Below are 21354 nucleotides of genomic sequence, written 5' to 3' on the forward strand. Positions count from 1 at the left end.
CCCCAGTGTCAGTGTCCTGAGACCCCCAGTGTCAGTGTGTCATTGCCCGGGAATGTGTCAGGTCTCCCCATATGTCTTTTGGCCTGGATTCTCAATTTACCAGCCAGAGCTTGATATGGAATCACAGCAATGCCCTACAGTAGGAGTTCCTATCTGATGCCAGTGCACTGGTAGATTAATGTTGGAGTGGTGATTTTACTAATTACATCCCTGGGCTGGTCATGTGATTAAAGGGGTGGAGTCTCTTATTTAGCAGCCTGTTCCTGCTTTGCCCCTCATGCACCTTTCATGGCATCTACAGCACAGATGCAGGTACAGTGTACCCAGGGTGGACCGGGCACAGCACAGGCACTGCTTCCCTGGTATCACTCCCTGAACATTATATATATGTATCTTGGGTATAGAGGAAGCTGCACAGCACCAACAGAGGATCAGTAGTGCAGCCACCGTGCAGCAGGCGAGAGTTATTCAGGTTATCACACACTGTAAACAGAAATCAGTTTATAGAACACAATCATCAATCACATCTACAATGTATAAAAAAGTCTGCAGATCCATCATCATTATTGTCCATATTGAGGCTTCTGATTGGTTCCCTCTGTGGGCATATTATCTGCTGTTCTAATACAATAAAGGAGTCCTCCGTCTGCACACAAATCACTCTTCAGGGAGTCCGGGAAATATTTACAGCAATAAAAATACTTCTCAGTGACACTGAGGGCAGCATTAGGGTGGAACTCAGGCCATTGGGTGCTTTCTGTCCGTGGGGTTGATTTTCCTATCACATCCTGTTCAGAAAATAGCCGATCTACCATGTGGGGACACAGACCTCAGACATGGAGGTTCCCTCCCCCACCAATATTTGTCCTGGAGTTCTCTGGGAATAATATAAGGCAGCTCTGCAGACCAAGTTGTATCATCCAAATCGTTACACAGAGAGGCAGCCATTGTTGTCACCACTGGGGACATCCCCCAACCTACCTAAAGGGAACCTCCAACAGGAAGATACAAATCAATCATTAATAAATCATTCAATGTACTTTCCTAATACAAGCAGTGGAAGTACCTAAATGTGACAGAACCTGAGCCTCCCCCAGCCTATAAAGAGCAGAGCTCAGACTAGGAGAGGGGGAAACAAGAGAGATAACTAATCAGTTGTACTGCAGTACAAGTATCATGCGGTGGAAAAAGTTCATGGGTGAGCTCATCACTGTGCTGCTTCTTCTTTCACTTGCCAGTTGCAGGTTGGAGGGAGGGTCCATGGTTATCTGGGCTCAGAGAAAGTGAATTGAATCATGTGAGCCATCCAAGGACATCTAGTGGTCAAAAAGAAGTACTGCAGGGACAGCTGTAGATTATTGGTAAGAATTTTTACGAAATCTGCTTTTTATGGTATCTTTAAATAGATTGTGGATTTCATTTTTTTTTCTAAAAATGGTTATAATGCGCCACCCCCCTCATTAATATGCATCCTGTAGTGTTATGTCTGGGGCTGTCCAACTAAACCAGGGCTCACCAACTCCACCCCTCGGGGGCCACTTACAGGCCAGGACTTTCATACAAATCGCCATTATCTGTTGTGGCCCCCCAGCCCCCATGACTGGAAATGAACAACCCTGTTCTATATACATCTACAGGTGTATGGCGGAGCTGTGGTTCTGGTGAGGTAGAGGGGGGTCCTGGTTGTCGCTCCGGCGGGATCCGGCGAGTTTGGACTTGCCAACTCTCACAAGCTGATTAGAAGATTAGGTTTTAACCCTTCGCCTTCCGGCTGGAATGAGGCCAATCTCTGCCTCTCACTTTCCTAACTTATTTCTTGTTTTCCCATCACACACCCGCGCAGCACAGAATTGTCCAGCACACTGCCAGATTTTCAGTTTGTTGGAGCGGACGCCCACCGCTGCTTGTTCCCCACATACAGAAAGATCGCAGGAGGTGACGTCTGATTGGAGGATGACTTCACTCCTCTCCCTTTGAGCCCACAGCAGCCACTCACTGTAGAAGGGGAAGCAGGAATGGACAGAGTCATGCAACAAGAGCCTACAGTCCCAGGCATTGGTTATTGGTCTGTAGGACCTCAAATCAGTTGTTGGGTCTCCAGTTCTTAGTGTTCAAATAAATATGTCAGATTTTCTATTAAGGGGAACCAAGCTTCTGATAAGACAGTTCCTGGGGGCCCTCTCACTCCTGTCTCTGAATATACATTCCCATCCTGCTGTCCCATATTTCTGGAAGGGGGTTTGGAGGTCTGCAGAAAGTCCTAAAAGTAACAGTTAATGAATAGGACCCCAATGTGTGATCTGACATTCCAACCATGCTGCTTCCACACAGGAGATCTGGTAGATTTGCTTGGTTGGATGGATCCCTGGGTAGCACCAGATTGCGGTGTATCCCCTCTGATCAGATTAAACTGGTTTGGGGGGTGGTGGAGGATTTCCTCGACTCTCTCTGGCTGCTGCGGCTGACCTGAACCACCTGGGTGAGAACGCTTCCACCATTACTGACCGTCGAGTGTTTATGTTGCCGTAACCAAAAATATTTCCGCAGGTGATATCTGCGCCACTTCCGCTGGATCTCAAACTGCACCTGATCAGAGAGAAAGAAATGTGAGGTGGAGGAAAGTTGTGTGATCGGAGAGGTGCTAAGGTGGTAATGACATCTGAGTCAATGGGGAAGGAATATTAGGATCACCCACAGATGGGGGGTGGGGGTAACGTAATATTTTGGGTTCACCACCTACCTCTCCATTCAGGAAGCAGTACAATATGGCCACCACGAAACCCTGAAGATAGAGACAATTAAAAGGAATTAGAAATCTTTTTGCAGCTCCTCCAGCAACATCACATCAGGGGTAACAACCATATAGTTGGATTATAGGGACCATGTGGGTGGAATAGGGGTGTGTGGGGCATTAGGGGTGGTATGGTGGTGTGTAGGGTGACTGAGTATTGTAGGGTGTAAGATGAGTAGGATATATGGGATGTATATAGTGTGTATGGTGCTTTGCATATATGGGGGGAAGTGGTTTGTAGGGTGTTCGGGGTATATGGGGTGTATGTGGTTTGTAGGGTGTTTGAGGTATAAGGGATGTATGTGGAATGTGGAGTATAGGGGGTTTGGTGGATACGGGGTGTATGGAGTGTGTAGGTTGTTTGGGATATACCGGGTGTATGTGGAGTATAGGGTGCTTGGGGTATATGGGGTGTATGAGGTGTGTAGGGTGTTCGGGATATATGGGGGGGAAGTGGTTTGTAGGGTGTTCAGGGTATATGGAGTATGTGTGTGTGTGTGTGTGTAGCATTTTACAATTCTGGTGAAGTTCCTCAGTCTCATCACTAGAGGGAGTCAGAGTTCTTCTGCAGGCCACCTGCTGATGTAAGGTGTTATGGCGTGGTAGCATTATGGTTGTAGTATTGTAGTAATCCATAGCAACCTTTCAGAAATTAATTTTCATTGCTGGTGCTCTGACCGGTTGCTATGGGTTACTGCACACCTTCCTGTATGTCACACAGTTCACAAAGTTTTAGGATAAGGATCCTAACTTAAGCCAATTTTTAAGGATCATTATCAAGTTGCTTGGTGAATTCAGATTATACCTGGAAGGAGCCCAGGGCAAGCTCGAAGGATAACCGGATCTCAACCGTGCCACTGCTTACATCCTCCGGGAAGAAAGCGAAAATGATGTAATGAACCCCGAATAGCGGGATGAGGAGGAGCGTGGACCTGGCCAGACGCCTGCCAAAAACAAGACATTTAAAGGGACTTTGTAATATGTCGGGGCTATATAAATATAAGATAATAATTTCTTAATGTGGACGTGTCACACCCTGGGATACATACAGAGCAGTGTGCTTATTTATCTATATAGTGCCTTTTCTGACCATGGCGCTGTACAATCTACATCTTCCAAAGACAAATCTTTGCTGACCTCAACACTATACAAATCCTTTTACTATGTGAGTGGCCCACCCCTATTGCCTCCTGAGCCTCCCTATTGGTCAATCAGGTTTCCCATTACATTGATGGTGAAGCCAGAAGAAAGCCGGATTACCATATGGTACGGGGAGAATAGAAAATAATTCACCCGATTCAGAAAATTCACATCGGCAGCCTGAAATGAGGACACAAAAATACATTCCAGCCGAAATTACTCCACATATCAAATACAAAAGAAAGAAAATAAAAGATTGGATGGTGGACGTTGGTGGGCTGCAAACTTCACATCATTGTTCAGATTTTTAATCAGGATTACATCTGGGCAGTGGTGGGGGGGTCCACTGTCAGATTCTCACCCACCGTTGTTCATATTGAGTGATAATCATCTGACGGGTGTACATAGCCTTACTTTTGGTGGCTCTTCTATCTTTCACATGGATGTTATAAATTCAGCTGAAAGGGTGAATCTTTTCTATACACATTGTATCCTCAGTTCAAAAAATAAAAAATAAAATCCCTATTTCTTTGTCAGAATGGCTGAACAGCCCAATCAATAACCCCAACACCCCCAGCATCCCCTCGGTGTCACCAATGGACCCTCCCAACACTGGGCGCTCAGCGACTCACTTGTATTGGTTGAAGTCGTTCCCCCAGACGTCGGATGTCCTCAGCTTCTTCATCAGAATTCGAATGATTCTCACAAAGAGGATGAAGTTTATCTGTGGAGGGAGTGGGGCGGGGGGGTCATCCATGGGTAAAGAACCAAACACATTTCTTGCAGGCAGTACTCCTGATGTCCTGATATGTCATGGTGTGATGTGTGTGGAAGCAGAGGTCTGGCACCCCCTGATGGATGAGATCTGCCCAATCAGCAGGAAGTATGAGCTTTGATGGGTGCACAGCCATTGATCAGAGTCATCTGATGTGTGTTAGATCCCTGCCGAGAGACCACTGCTTCACACAGAGAGCATGGCTCATCTCTGCAGCATGCTGGCCGAGGAAAGGCCTTTCTACACCCTCTACAGATTTTGCTCACTTTTTGATGCTCCTGAGGTGTATTGAACTGATTGAAATTAAATATACAAATTGGCCTCAGCATAGACACACATAGGGCACCATATATACACTCTGCAGGGTCACACGCTCTCCGATCTACCCCAGCCCTGAAGCAGATTCTGTAACCCCCTACAACATGTTGGGATTCAACTGATAATTAAAGTCAGTCATCTACACCCCAACCCTTTTACCCCACAACCTCGCCAATATCATGCATGAAGACAATATTTCAGAGGTTGTCCACTTACAAAGATGGAGAGGATGACAGGCCCGCGAATTATCCACCAGACACTGGCGTTAAAATTGATGTTCCAGCATCTAGAGGAGGAAGCAGAAATTAATCAATCAAAGAGCTGAAATCAAATATCAACCCCAGGATGAGATTTTCCCATCTATATGAACACCATCCATGTCTGTATATTGGGGTGACCAAACACGTCTTATATCATGTGATACATATGTCCCCCCTACAGCTGTATATATTTTGGATTGACCGCTGATGTCTTATAACATGCGATCTATAATCTATATGCAACCATTGCACCCCCCCCCCCACCCCCCGATGGCCATATATTGGGGTGACCACTGATGTCTTATATCATGTGATTTGTATGCCCCCACTGTATGTGCCCCCTCTTTCCTGTGTTCACTTACCCGGTGTTCTCGTACAGATGGCGGCACACAGACCAAGCAATGATGAAAACCAGCGGAGATCCTGCAGGAGGAAGAGAAGGACAATCATTAGAATTGAAGCAACTAACACCCCACCAAATAGACAGATGCAGATCCTATCTAGGAACACTGGGGCACTCTTACAGATACCCAGCCCCTAATACCCCATACCAGTGCAATGCCCCGGTGCTGAGCCCAGTCTTCAACCTCTAGGGGCAGGGAAGCTGATGCAGCTGAAATGTCTCCTTCCTGCAGCCTGGTTTCATTGTCTTCTATTAATTGTTTCATAAAAATGCTGCCTTGGAGATTGCACCGACTTGTTCCTCTACACATCAAATGTGACTGATCCTACAATCCCCCTCGCTTGAGAAAATAACTGATACCCCAACCATCCTGCTTCTCACCCCAGCCGAGGGCAATATACCAGCAGAAGTACTTCCACTCAGAGAAGAAGGAGACCACCAGCAGGGTGTGCAAGTAGAGCCCCTCCACAAGCAGCCAGCTGTAATTGGCCATAATGCAGTACTGGAAGAAGACCATGACGTAGTTACAGTCCTTCTGCAGAGAGAATATAACACAAAGATTCACACATTGTATGGAGAACCCACATGGGGGAACACAACATAACATACTACCCAGAGACAGGGCACAATGTGAGACCTCCTGGATGAAGAACACCATGGCACACCGTGGTCTAGGCATTGGGTATGTTGACCTCTTGGTTGCTCATGGTCCTAGGTATTGGTTTGATGGGCATGGTCTGGGCTTCTCATGGTTCTGGGTATTGGTTATGTTGGTCTAGGTCTCGGTTGCTCATGGTTCTAGGTATTGGTTTGGATGGCCATGGTCTTGATTTCTCATGGTACTAGGTATTGGTTTGTTGGCCATGGTCTGGGTTCCTCATGGTTCTGGGTACTGGTTTGGTTGGCCATAGTCAGGGTTTTTCGTGATTCTGGGTATTGGTTTGGTTGGCCTCGGTCTGGGTTGCTTTGCATGTGAAGCTGTTTTCTTACCAGGTAGACACTGCAGTGATTGGCGTCATCCACAGAAAAGAGAACGGCGTCCCTGATGAAGACAGACATGGCTCGCAGTATGAAGGAAACAAAGAGGTGCATGTGGATGTAATTTCGAGTACAGCGCAGCCTCCTGCTCTCCAAGAGATAACAGAGCACACATGTATTATGTGTAATATCATACATGTCATACGTGTCATATCATACATATTGTCATGTGTCATATCATACGTGTCATGTCATACATGTCATGTTGTACAGAACCAGTGTATGAACAATGTATTACTTTAATCCCTACCCCCACGATCCCCAGCAGCACATTGAGTGCCCCCCCCCCCCACATTACCAGCCATGTGTTGTCATCTGTCATGTCATACGTGACATAATATATGTGTCATAACATACATGTTGTCATACGTGTCATGCCATGCATGTCATATCATACATATCATTCCATGCATGTCATATCATACGTGTCTTGTACATGTTTTCATAGGTATTGTCACATGTTTAAAGTCATACGTGTCATGTCACACATGCCATGTCATACATTTTATATCATACGTGTCATATCATACATGTTGTGTCTTGTTGGGTTTTTTCTCTACTCACCGGAATGATAGAAGAATAATCAGCGCCAGGGACAGTGAGGCCAGAGACATTCCATAGCCTACAGTGTACAGGGTCTTTAGGTGCATGTAATATTCCTGCTATAAGACACAGGCTGAGGTCACCTCACCCATCTACATATTACAATCACACCTGTAGGTAGGTACCTATGGTACTTACCACATCCTCAGACTCAGTGTCATTGACGTTGTACTCGCAGGCCACGTCCATTGGTGGGAAGGTCACTGACCAACCTTTCTCTGTACAATTTCTGTTCACCGTCCCTGCAGAATAAAACAAACAAGAAGAGTCAGTACAGAACCATAATATGCATCAGTTCAGGGCCAACTGGAGGGCAACATGAGGGCATTTTAGATCCCTAAACCCCGCAAATCAAAACCAAAGAATATTCTAGCCAATGCAATGCAACAAACTCCAGGTGGTGGCAGAACAGAGAGGGAAGGGTGGCAGAGAACCTCATAGAGGGTTATGTTGATAGTGTGACACGGCCAGCGGAGGGGAATAGTCAGGTGCCAAGCAGGCCAGGGGCAAAGCATATTCTACCATATGGAGACCATGTTAGAGGTGTGATATCCCAGTGGAGGGGGGGGGGGGTGGTAATATTATAGTAGGGCCAGGGACAGAATATTTTCTACCAAATGAGGGGTGTGATGTCTCGTCTCACCTTCGATGCCGGTAATGATCTGCAGGATCTCTGGGCAGGGGATGGTTGCAGTTTGCCCCAGGGGGGTGGGAGGCCAGCAGCTGATGTTGTCCCACATTCCAGCACACCCTGAAATACAATGACCCCACATCAATAAATACCCCCCAATTGTTCTTCCCACGTCACTGCCTCGGCCTCTGTGTGCACCCATTGTATACGTATCTATGATCTCAGATTGTTCTGTTCCCCCCCATACAGAACCAGTGTATGAACATTCTGTCCCCCCCACCCCACATCACCAACAGAGTCCATAAATCCAATCAGTTGCAGCACTGCCGTATGGCGATTGGAGTGTAAATGTCGACAAGTTAGTCTATACACAAATCGTGTATTCATATCAGACAATTCCCTCACGTCACTCACCCTCCACCGGCTGCCATTCCCCCATAGACAGGCTGTGGTTAGCCAGGGACTCTGCACACATCTCCTGCTGCCTCTGCATCACCTCCAGCAGATCACAAAGCAGGTGAACGCCCCCTACCTGCGGGGAGAAAACACAATTACCCTCAGCTCAATGTACAAGGAAGGGGATTTACTGAAGCAGAGGAGTCCATTCTCTGAGAAAAGTGTGGTTGCTAAATCTGGTGAAGCAGCACTGCAAATACCCAATCAACTCCAAGAGATTAAAAAAATAATGAGTTCTTCCTTCTAGTACGCATTTGGTTAATTGAACAGAGCAGTGACCATCATCTATACACCCCATTCTGTGACAACGAGCTCCGCCCACGCTGGGGGACACTGAACAAACACCCAGAAATGTTAAATCTGAAAAGACGCCTCACCAATCCCAAATGGTATCTGACAAATCATGGACAGCACAGTCAACATTCCAGCTGCACAGAGGATTCTGCTTTGGGGTTCACATTTCCTGCTAAATAGGGCAAATTGTTAAAAATCACTGCCAATGCACCCAAATCGGACCTTTGCATGTTACCACGCATTGCACTGCCATTGTGCATGGAGCCAGGTTATCTTAGTGTGTTGGGGAGTCACTCAGAATGAAAGGCAATGTAACACAATATGGCGCTGTAAGCCAACACACAATGAGTAACAAACAGGGGATAAAGGGAACCTGTCATTCTGATCCTCCGGCTTCAGTGATCTCTGACCAGAAACAAACCCACAGATCTGGAGCTCCGATTTCATTTACTGTAGGTTTTTTTCCAGATCAGTAATGAGACCAAACAGATTCACACAACAGCCACCTCCATGTTAGGCACAGAGGGAGATTCCTCTACACAACCCAGAATGGTGCACCTCATACACAAAGATTGGTGAGATCTCATTGAGTGCTTTGTACATCACAGACCCAAATAAATTATTGTGATACAGAAGATTCATCCTGTGATACACAATGTCTTATGCAGCGAATACAGAGGAATTCTTGTTCAATCATAAAGCCAGGGAGCTGATAACGTCCTGTAGTGATCTGACAATACAGCGCTGGCACTGCACCGAAATCCCAGGTGTTGTCAGATCCAAGCAGTTCATTCCTAGATATAATGCCTATCATTTCTCATCTCCATAACCCCTCCCCATCAGCTCCAGAACCCCTCCATTATCCATATAACCCCTCCCCATCATCTCCAAAACCCCTCCCATTATCTCCATAGCCCCTCCCCATCAGCTCTATAACCCCTCACATCATCTCCATAACCGAGTAGCTTTATAACCCCTTTCTATGATCTCTAACCCCTCCTAATTCACATCATCTTCATAAACCCTCCCCCTATCACCATCCTTTTACCCCCCCAAACCCATCATCATTTTTATAACCCCACCCCACTTGCATCACCTAATATTATTATTTAGTAATATTCAGTTTTTATTTAACGCCAACATATCACGCAGCACTGTACAATAAATAGGGGTTACAAATGGCAGACAGATACAGAGAGTGACACAGGAAAAGGAGGGGACCCTGCTCAGAAGAGCATACAATCTATATTTATGACCCCTCGCCATCATCTCCATAACATAAGGGGTGTGTTCTGTAGACCAGCAGGGAAGAACTGGTTTATGGGGGTGAATTGTCCTGGATTTCTGGCAGACCACCATGTATTGTTCTTTCAGGGTATATACTGGGGGTAAAACACAGGAAATGTTCATGTTTAGCACAGTGATGCTGATATTGGACCCCCCTGCATGAAGCTAATCTGTATGGTCAGTTAAATTGAGATTGTGCAGAGATTGAATGCTCAGACTGTAAAATCTTCTGGCAGATCTCATCGTAGGTCAGTTATTTTATTCACATACAGGGGGTCCCCGATTATCCCTCCTGTACAGCTGTGACCACATGAACCCCCATAACCACCTACATACCCTCCATACCACCTCTGAAACCCATACCCACCTACATACCCTCCATACTACTTATGCACCCCCCATACCCACCTAAATACCCTCCATACTACCTCTGCACCCCCATACCCACCTACATACCCTCCATACCACCCATGCACCCCCATACCCACCTAAATACCCTCCATAGCATCTATGCACCCCCATAACCACCTTATGCACCCCCATACCCACCTACATACCCTCCATACTACTTATGCACCCCCATAACCACCTACATACCCTCCATAGTACTTATGCACCCCCCATACCCAGCTAAATACCCTCCATACCACTTATGCACCCGCCATGTCCCCTGCACAACCCACAAATCCACCTTTATACACCCTATATATATTGCCCTCATAAACTTTATGCTTTTTTCTTGCCGATCATTTGATGTTTTTCTGGATTACATGATAATTCAATGAAAATCAACTACAAAAACACCCAACCGACAGATCTCACAGTACATAGATCACACCATGTGCCCCGGATTCGCCCGGACTCTGCAGGTAACATTGTACTAGGTGTGCTCGGCATGGAGATCGCACAGCAATGATCGCACTGCCCCATCAGTCATGTCTGTCCCCGGATATCTGTACTCACCGGGCAGGTGGCAGCCAGCAGCACGGCCAGCATTGCGGAGCCCATAGCGGAGAGCTCAGTGCCTGGCGGTGCTCATAGATCTCTGTGCTGTGTGCGGGACATCGGAGCGGCGGGCGGACCCCTCCCCTGCTGGAGCTCCGGGAGATTTATTAACAGAATCTGACACCCTCCTGGCAGGCGACTCTATAAGGGATCGATTCCTGGGAGGAGGGAGCAAAGGGGGCAACGATCTCTATGTGAGGGAGGGGGAGCTAGGAGGGGTTACTGGGGCCCCCTAGGGCCAGGGTGTCATTGTTTTGCCCACCCCCAGTATCAGGGTGTCATTATTCTATGGCCCCCAGTATCAGGGTGTCATTATTCTGCCCCCCCAGTATCAGGGTGTCATTATTCTGGGGCCCCCAGTATCAGGGTGTCATTATTCCGGGGGCCCCAGTGTCAGGGTGTCATTATTCTGCCCCCCCAGTATCAGGATGTCATTATTCTGGGGCCCCAGTGTCAGGGTGTCATTATTCTGGGGCCCCCAGTATCAGGGTGTCATTATTCCGGGGGCCCCAGTGTCAGGGTGTCATTATTCTGCCCCCCCAGTGTCAGGGTGTCATTATTTTGGGGCCCCTAGTGCCAGGTTGTCACTGTTATGAGCCCCCTCCCAGTGTCAGGGCTGTTCTGGGATGAGTGGGGTCACCATTCTAAAATTTTGGTGCTACCCCACTAAACGCTGGCACCAGATTGGTAAGGAAGAGATTGGCAGCTGCCCACCATACAGAGATCCTCACAGCCGTGCTAATCTATGGCAGCACCCCCCCCCCCCCCAATTAATCACAGAGAATGGCCAGACGCTGCAAATACAATCGGATTTATTGATTACAGTGTCCGATGACGTCAAAACTGTTCAATCAGAAGCTCTGAGCTCTGAGTGCCCCTTCTCAAGAGCTGACAATTCATTCACAACAATCTTATCATTACCAGTGACCCAAACCCACCGGGGCAAATATAAAGTGAGGGCCCCAAATACACAACATTCCAGCTCCCTGCATCCTCTGCCAGTGTTTAAGTTGGGGCCCTGGGTAATTGCCCACTTTGCCCCCTGTGTGATATTTTAAAGGTGAAGAATCCAAAGAATCTGTCACCCAACTCTACCTACACCTGTTGGGGTGATGCCAATCCCCATCTGGGGGTAGAACTTTCGCCTCCCCCCCAGTCTACGTAACACATGCTGGGTTTCACCAGAGATTATTACAATCATTCATCCGGGGTGAGTGAATTATAGAATATAACTCACAAATTAGAATAAAGAATCCCTTAAACCTGACTCAGCCAATCAATCAACCTTCCATGGAAATTCTGCCCAAATATTAAACGTAAATTTGATCGGATTGTATGGATCTCATCCTGAACAATTCAGCATTCCGTCCAATCAATGAAAAATATTGTGTGGTCTATGGGGAGTTTTACTATCACTGCAATGAAATCAGAACCACAGACGGTACACAAAGACCGGATCGGTGCCACACAGAACCAGGCTGAGACCTGCACCAACGTTACCAAAACCCAAATCTCACTTTGAAATGATCACCCAATCACATGCCAGGAAATCAAAGAAAACAGGATTTTCCCTGCACCTGATTGGATAGTTGGAGTCAGCGGAGCTTGATCTTATTCACTAAGCTAAGTGAAATTTCACTCTGAATGAACACTATGTGAATGGTCCATATTCCTTCCTTATTCCCCAATGGTAACCCCGCCCGCTTTTCTGCTCCTGTATATTCCGCTGCAGATCCCGATCTCATTAAAACCTCACCAGAGATCATTTGATTGGTGGAGTGTTCTGTGCAGCAGGCACATTTTACTCAATTGTTGCTGTGTGATTGGTTGGTTGCGTGCAATGTCGCCCACACATGCAGTGTCAGTGCCATATGTGGCATTGCTGGGTCTCATGGTCTGGAAGGGGTTAATTTGCGTTCCACCCTTGGGAGGATTAGTCAGTGAAGGGGATTAATAGTCAAGGGACGCCGAACGCCGAAAACTTGTTTCTGTTATTGTGTCCGGCGTCGGCTTATTTACATCCACACGCCAGAAATCCAGCTATAAATGGAAGCTCAGAGTGTTATCCCAATCCGAGGGACCCCCACCATGCCGGATGCAAGGGAACAAACCACTCAGACGGGGGGCAGACACTAGGGGAATCAGCGCATTCACTTACCAAGGTGAATCATCACTCTCCAGCGTATTATTCACTGAGATTGGGGATAGAGGGAAAATTCATTCTGCAAAGAACAACCAATTACAAGCAAGGAAATCTAAACACAAACAGGATTTTCCTGGGACTTGATTGGATGGCTGAGGTCAGCAGAACTTCATCACATTCACCAGTGAAATATCTGCAGCAAGGAAATCATTCACTCTGCTGGGTGAAAATATCAGTAAATCCCCCAATGTATGAAAGTTCAGAGGTGAGCCAACCGGTGTACAGTAAATAGATGGAGGGACCAAAAAACCAACCCGGGGCCCAATCTGCAACTTACCCCCAATACGGACCCCACGCTGCAACTTAACTAGTTTAGATCTACCAACCTGAGAACACCAGAGGGTTGGGGCAGACTAGGTTCAGGCAGAGGTCAGGGCATGGTGTGTCACCCTCAGGGCAGGAGATGCCAGCTGTGGCTGCCCTGGACAGATCGCCCTAACAACACAAAGCAGAGAGGGACTGTGGGTGTCCGCTAGGTGCAGGGACTATGTGGAACCAGCTGGTCCCAGAACTCAGGACCATTAGGAGGAGACCCCACCTGAGGTAACCATGCTTCTCTGGTGTCTGATTGTGGCCCCAAGAGGTCACAGAGGGCCATCCACCATGGTGAGTGCCATTGTCTGACTCTTGGTGATCAGACCGATTGGGAAGGTGGCAATCTCCATCTCTGGGGCAGATTGGGTGAATTCTCTCTTCTTGATGAGTTTTCAGGAAAGGAAATGAAGAAAAAACCCTCCTAATGAGACGCACAGGAGACACAAGCCGACATTGGCCCAGACGCCTTCCGGGGTGTTTGTATGGGGGAGTCCAGGTCCCCACTCAGGTCTGTAAGTCCTCATGAGATTCCGATTTATGAAATCGAATCGCTGACACGAGGATGACGATTTCTGAAGTTGGTTTCCAATTCAGCACACAATGTACAGATATTTCTTGTCGTTGTCATCGATAGAAGACTCATTGCCATTGGTGGAGTCCATGTGGACAGGAAGAGGCTGAAAGAGGCCACAGGAGATTAGCAGCACAGAGTTGAGTTCACATACACAGGGTCAGATCATAGCACAGAGATCTTCCCGACAAATGCCAGGATTGCTGCCCTGCCAGTCAGAAATTGCACAGCCCCCAGAGGTCAGTGCCCCCCCTCCCCCGGGGGGTGATCTCCAGACTTTGGGCCCTAAGCCATATTGCGGGTTCTGCTTTCTAAGCGACATTTGTTTTGTAGCCAATCAGCTGCGGGCAATTTCCCCAGGTGACGCGGCGGTGAAGGACAGGTGGGCACACAAACGATAATTCGTCACCTTGAGATCTGCAACCAGCTGCTCGTTTTCCACCAACAGAGAGGAGGCCTGGAAAGTGACCAGAGACACCTACCTGGGACTACAGATCACTGGGGCCACTGCTGGGGACAGGACGGGGATCACTGCAATCTGATTGTACAATCTCCACACAGCCAACACAACATACAATCTGATTGTACAATCTCCACACAGCCAACACANNNNTACAATCTCCACACAGCCAACACAACATACAATCTGATTGTACAATCTCCACACAGCCAACACACCATACAATCTGATTGTACAATCTCCACACAAGGGGGTATTTATAGGAGGTAAGTACACAGAGAGGGGGTATTTATAGGGAGTATGTACATGGATGGGGTATTTATAAAAGGTAAGTACATGGAGAGGGGTATTTATAAGGGGTATGAACATGGATGGGTTATTTCTCTCGCTCTCTCTCTCTCTCTCTCTGTGGGCGGAGCTCCCTCCCTCTCTCTCTCTCTCTCTCTCTCTCTCTCGCTGTCTCTCACAGGGGGCGGGAGAATCGAGCATCAAAACCCCGCCCAATAGGCTCCATTGATTGGCTCAAATCAAGAATCTCCGCCCCATAGATAGGCGGGTTAGCTGACATCCGGCATTTCCATGGCAACGCGTCCTGTGAGGCGATCCCGGAACACCCGAGACACCCGGTGTCCCGACTGGTACTCCCTCCTCTCATCCCCGATAATCTGTGGGAAAGTTTATGTGTGGTGTAATTGTGTCGTACCGCTTTGATCGGTCTGTATGTGGCCCCTGGGGGTTTCTAGTCGATGTCCCCACACCATAATAGTGTAGTTATTGTGGAGCTGTAGGATGAGGTGACACTTGGGGGGGGGGGGCTAAAGTGACGTCTTTATATCCTGTATAGGGGACCCTGGGGGTCACCCAACCCAGGGATGGCGAAGGGTGGGCAGAAGAGGGGGCTGGGGTAATGAAGGGCCTGAAACATGGGGGGGGGGGGGGGGTTAAATGTTCATTTTATCCTATTTGCCGCAGGACTGGTCTGATCTCACCCGTAATATTGGAGCGCTGTGTATTCTGACAGTGTTATTCCTCCTCAGGTGACCCCAATCCCCCCGCACTGACATCATGGAGGTCGTCCAGCCAGCAACCTACCGTTTCCCCCAGGATGACCCCAGGACCAGGAGAACCCATCCCAGGACACCGGGGGAACCAACCAACCGACCCGTCCCCAACCACCTGCTGGAATCAAGTCAGTGTCACCCCACACAGGGCGTCTCCCCCAAATCCCACACCCCAGCACCCTATACATCCCACCTCCTACACCCCATAAACCCCATACACCCCATCTCCTACACCCTGCAATGGGTGTCTCCCCCAAATCCTACACCCGACCACCCTATACACCCCACCTCCTACACCATGTACATCCCACCTCCTACACCTCGCACAGAGCGTCCCCCCCAAATCCTACACCCTGTGCACCCCATACACCCCACCTCCTACACCCCGTACACCCCACCTCCTACACCCTGTACACCCCATACACCCCACCTCCTACACCCTGTACATCCCATACAACCCACCTCCTACACCCTGCACAGGACCTTTCTCCCATGTCCTACACCCTGAGCGGAGCGTCTCCTCTAAATCCTCCACCCCTCCACCCTATACACCTCACCACCTACACCTATTTTATAAACCCTACAACCTACACCCTGTACACCCCATACATCCCACCTTCTACACCCTGTACATCCTATACACCCCACCTCCCATATCCTGTACACCCCATTCACCCCACCACCCTATATACCCCTCCTCCTACACTCTGCATAGGTTGTCTCCCTGAAGTCTTACACCTAGAACACCCCTCCTTCTACACCCTGTACATCCCATACACTTCACCTTCTACACGTCTCCATCAAATCCTACACCCCACCTCCTACACCTTGTACATCCCATACACCCCACCACCCTATACACCCCACCTCCTACACTGCGCACAGAACGTCTCTCCGAAGTCCTACACCCCCCCAAAGACCCCGTACATCCCACCTCCTACACCCTGAGCAGAGCAACTCCCCCAACACTCTACCACCCTGTACACCCTACAACCTGCACCCTGTACACCCCACCTCCTATACCCTGCACAGGGCACCTACACCCTCTATGGGGCATTTCTCCCAAATCTTACCCCTCACCACCAATACCCTGTACACCCCATATGCTCCTCAACCTACATCCTGTACACCCCAGAATCCACACCCTGTACATCCTTGCACCCCACAATCTATACCCTATACACCCCACCTTTTTCACCCCTCACAGGTTTAATCTCCCAAATCCTACACCCCACAACCTGCACCCTGTACACCACCTACACCCCACCTCATACAGACCTCAGGTTACACCATGTGGACACCCTTTAGGTACATAATGTGCCCGGATGCATGTTGGCTGTGTCCAGTGATCTCCTGGTGTTGCTTGGTAGTGTCACCCCATTGTAGGTCCGGCCCTGCCTACACCCCACTACACCTGTCATTTCACCACCCAGCTTGTCCCATTTACAGCTCTTTTACCCTGCAGACCTTCCCAGTTCTGAATATTTTATGTTTTCCAGAGATTTTCACAAAGCTTGGCCGGAATGGTTTCATTGAAGCAGAGCCCTCTGTTCTCCATTTTGGGGGATATGAAGTTGGAAAAAGTCAGCAGCAGATTCTTGTAAGTTTAGCAATGCACTGCCCACCATCTGGCCATCCAGGCCTCATATTCCTCATGCTCTGTTCTTATCTATCAGTCATAGAAAAAACCTATCGGGGCCTGAGGGGCAGAGCAGAGTGTTTGCCCTGGAGAGAGGTGCAGGACCAGCACCCCATACACCACATCCCCCTCATTTTCTTTCTTAGATTAGGCCACTCCTTTTTTCTCCAGAGGCTTCCTTATCGCCCAGCACACAATTGTCAGATTCCACAGAAAGCTGCGTATTTGATTTTCTAATCAATAAAAATGGCGATAGGGACCTGCTGAACAAATAAAAAGTATGAGCAACCAGGTCCATGCCAGGAAGTCAGACAATGCCCCATCTGCAATATAATAAAGTTACCTCCCATCCTCGCCTGTGACATTTTATGTCATTAATATTAATAATATCATTAACAATATTAATAATTAATTAATAATGTAATTATATTTGCATTTCCCTGTGCTCGCTCTGCCATGGGCGATGCCATCTTTATTCAGTCTTCTTCTGGGTGTTGGATCTTCAGCCTTCTCAAATGGCTGGGCCAGGATAATGGACCTCCCGGTACCCTGGGGGGTCTCAATATACAATATTGCAGGCCGGTGATTTATTGTAGGCTTATTGCCTGCTCACAATATTCCTCAAGGGTAGGAGCTAAATGTGGGTGTAAACCCAAAAAACAAAATACCAAATATTGCAGCTTTGCTGTGCTTCGATGTGATGCCTGCATTCGTTTTTTACATTTGTCTGTCTGGTAATTATATGTCTGGTGACTTCTCATTGTACATTCCATTTTCTATGACTCTCCACTCCGGGTGGGGGGGGGTCACTGAACCCTGAATAAGATTCTAAATGTTTGTTTTCTCACCAGAAACTCATCAATGTGTCTTCGGATGTCTCCAGCGTGCACATCATCCCCCCTCAGAGCAAACATTTCACCATCAGCTACAAGAAAGCTGTGAGTACCCTCAGTGCCCAATATTGCCTCCATGAGCAGCAGCGCTGCAGATAATTCCAACCAGAATGCTTCCCATTCACCATCATCTGACGTTTTGCTTGTACAGTCACATCGGAGAAGCTGCTCCAGGCAATTTCTTCATTTGGGGCAGCAGGGTGCCTTTGCAGTGCTGGGCCCCAGGTTTGAATCTTGGCCAGGGCACTATCTGCACGGAGTTTGCATGTTTTTCTCGTGTTTGCGTGGGGTTCCTCTGGGTATTCTGGTTTCCTCCCACATTCCAAAAACATGCAGTTAGGTTATTTGGTTTCCCCCAAAAATTGACCTTAGACTGTGCTAATGACATATAATTGGGGGGGGGGGATTAGATTGTGAGCTTTTTTGAGTGACAGATAGTGACATGACTTTGCGCTTTGTACAGCGCTGTGTAATATGTTGGCGCTATATAAATGCTGTCTAATAATAATATTAATAATTTCCCCCCTATTCTGTACATTGTTTTCAAAAATATTTTCAAACGGAGAACTAGAAAGGGAACTTTGTTGAAGATACACTATGGAACTGGCTTGAGTTGGCACAAAATGAAGGACAGCACAGTGAGAAGGAAATGTTTGGCCAAAGTTAGTGGATCTGTTGTGGAAAATAACCTCCATTGGGTCTGATTTAATAAAGTTCACCAAGAATGAAGAAGATAGACTATCATGGGAGAACATGTGTGAACCAGAAAACCTGAAATGGTTCTGGCCCAAGATTGAAAACATTTGCCAACAAATAGTAAATGTTTTTTTTTCAGAATTCCAGGTTTGCTGGATCACCCAGGTTCTCCCACAGTAGTCTATGTTCTCCAGCTTTAATAGATCAGGCCCAGTGTCACTTTTTGCATTCAGGCCCAGTGTATTCAAAGTGACATTTTAGAGAAGTTTGTCAAACAGAAAGCAAGATGTAAGCACCAAAGGTGCCTTCATTGGATAGGTCAGCCATCAGGCCGGCCGTTTTGTCTGGTGAACCCCCCCCCCCCCCCTTCCCATGGTGTTCACTGAAAGTTGCTCTTTGTTTTGTTGACTTGCTGAGCAATCATCAGTAAAATGAAGGTTTGATTGTCCTCTGACATATGGATTATATACTGGAGATAAGGGACTGGTGATATGGAAACTTGCTGACCTCATCTTTGTGTCATTCACAGAACAGACTTGTTCCTGGTTTGGCTTTTACAGTCCATGTACAATTCACTCCGGATGAATGGAGGTATTACTATGATTGCATCCGAATCCACTGCAAGGTAATGATGAGATTTCATTGTATTCCATAACCACAGTGAATTCTCTCCATTGTGTTCCAAAAAATTCAACGGAGGTCAAGAATATGTTCACCAGTTTATAAAAGGTATCTGAGCAATAAAATGATCTGTTGGGTTAATGGAACATGTAGAGGTCTGACCAGTGCTGGGCACCCTAGCCTGTTCAGCCACAGACCTATGCTGGGCATCTTAGCCTGTTCAGCCACGGACCTGTGCTTGGCACCTTAGCCAGTGCAGACACGGACCAGTGCTTGGCAGCTTATCCAGTGCAGACACGGACTAGAGCTTGGCACCACGACCTGTGCAGACACGGACCTATGCTGGGCACCTGGATGGCCAGATGGTGGGCAGTGCATTACTAGACTTACAAGAATCTGCCGCTGACTTTTTCCAACTTCATATCCCCCAAAATGGAGAACAGAGGGCTCTGCTTCCATACATAGCTTGGGATTGGCTCCTTCGTTCATAAACATGAAATGTTCTACCACTGCTATAATGTTTGTTTATGGCACAATTGATTGGATATTGATCATCTCCCAACTGTTGTCTTGTATCTCTGGTTACCTTCTGCTCCCCAGCAGTCTTTTTGCACCAATTTTCTGTCCTTAATGGTATTTAACGATAATTTTTTTAATTCCCCAACAACCAACCATAATTGAGGTTACTGCAATCATATCCGTGACTACTGGTTGATTGTGACAGCTTACATTTTGTTTGAGTGAATAAAAAAATGTTTTATATAAAAAGAGGTATAATCATAAGTAGTTTTGGGGAAGTTTTATCCAAGGATGGAGAATTTACATTTTCCCAGGAAGCAAACATCAAATATCCTCTTTATGTATTAATTCTGTGATGCCTATAATTGTATTCAGGTGTTTTCAGGGTCTGACTGATTAATCTGCTGCTTCTAATGATTGTTCGCTCTTCTGTCCCTGGCATTGCCGTGTTTCCAGGGTGATGAGACCCTCCTGGTTCCTCTCCATGCTTACCCAGCCACCAATCTCCCAGACTTTCCATCTCATGTGGATTTATGTGCGGCATCTCTGGGTCAGAGGTGAGTGCAGATACCTGGTGTACCAGCATCTGTCGTAGACACAAATTGAATGACAAATATTGATTTTCTGTTCTGAGCTGTTTCTGTTTACACTGTAAAAAAACGGGCGGCCAGATTTGGTATCTGCTGCCATAAAGTGGTATGTAAAAGGACATGTGACTTTCTGGGGTCATTCTGCACTAAAAGCCCCAAACAAAAGGCTGCTGGATAAACAGACCCTCTGTGCATTGACGTCCTGCTGATTGCTCATCAAAATCTTTAGAAAAAGTGTGTTTTAGTCCATTTCCTGGCCATTACCACAATGTTAAACATGGAGAAGAAATGTGATTATTTATAGCATATTGAGGATGAGGTTATAGCTGCATTTTATGTAGTCACTGAAATTCATTGGATGGAATCGGAATTGCTGTGTCTGTGTTCACCATACATCCACCATGGGCATTTCTGGCTGAATCTACCAGGGTGGGGTCTGTTGTTCCCTTGAGATGCTGGGGATTGTAGATAATTCAGGCAATCTGTGCAGGCAGCTCCATGAGGATATTACTGAATACCTGAACCCCCCCACCTCAGCTACCACCACCTATCCATTGCTGGATGGCTCAGCAACCAATCATTGCACTCTCATAGAGTCGGCGTTTGCACAGTAAAAGATTCTTTACATAAAGTCAACAGATAAAACTACACTCCCAATATGGCTTGAGATTTGTTACACATTTCTATTGATATGATGGTACCTCTCTAATGGGGAAAGCTAAAGGCCCCAAACAAACACTGAGCAGCCACAATGGCAGAACAGATTGTGACTAACAGAGATAACA

General features: G+C 47.3%; 2 protein-coding genes across 3 annotated transcripts in view; one reads left to right on the forward strand and one right to left on the reverse strand.

The window, feature by feature from the left end:
- Window positions 1-488: 488 nt before the first annotated feature.
- SCTR (secretin receptor) lies at window positions 489-11084 on the reverse strand. The gene is made up of 13 exons (XM_072417860.1): window positions 10960-11084; window positions 8374-8491; window positions 7972-8079; window positions 7467-7570; window positions 7290-7387; window positions 6678-6810; window positions 6069-6222; window positions 5647-5707; window positions 5241-5310; window positions 4564-4655; window positions 3597-3735; window positions 2741-2782; window positions 489-2586 (listed from the first exon to the last, which is right to left on the reverse strand). The coding sequence occupies exons 1-13, from the start codon at window positions 11002-11004 to the stop codon at window positions 2401-2403; spliced, it is 1350 nt and encodes a 449-aa protein (XP_072273961.1). The 5' UTR covers window positions 11005-11084; the 3' UTR covers window positions 489-2400.
- A 4019-nt stretch (window positions 11085-15103) lies between these two features.
- Window positions 15104-21354, forward strand: part of CFAP221 (cilia and flagella associated protein 221) — a 19836-nt gene continuing 13585 nt past the window's right edge. The window contains exons 1-6 of one of the 2 annotated variants that reach the window (XM_072417863.1): window positions 15104-15188; window positions 15588-15739; window positions 17111-17211; window positions 18102-18188; window positions 19369-19464; window positions 20436-20536. In XM_072417863.1, coding sequence (XP_072273964.1) covers window positions 15616-15739; window positions 17111-17211; window positions 18102-18188; window positions 19369-19464; window positions 20436-20536 — 509 coding nt within the window. In that variant the 5' untranslated portion in view covers window positions 15104-15188; window positions 15588-15615. The remainder of the gene's footprint in view (window positions 15189-15587; window positions 15740-17110; window positions 17212-18101; window positions 18189-19368; window positions 19465-20435; window positions 20537-21354) is intronic. The other variant, XM_072417864.1, reaches the window with a different exon arrangement.

Source organism: Pyxicephalus adspersus, chromosome 7 (assembly GCF_032062135.1).
Source record: "Pyxicephalus adspersus chromosome 7, UCB_Pads_2.0, whole genome shotgun sequence".
Classification (NCBI taxonomy): domain Eukaryota; kingdom Metazoa; phylum Chordata; class Amphibia; order Anura; family Pyxicephalidae; genus Pyxicephalus; species Pyxicephalus adspersus.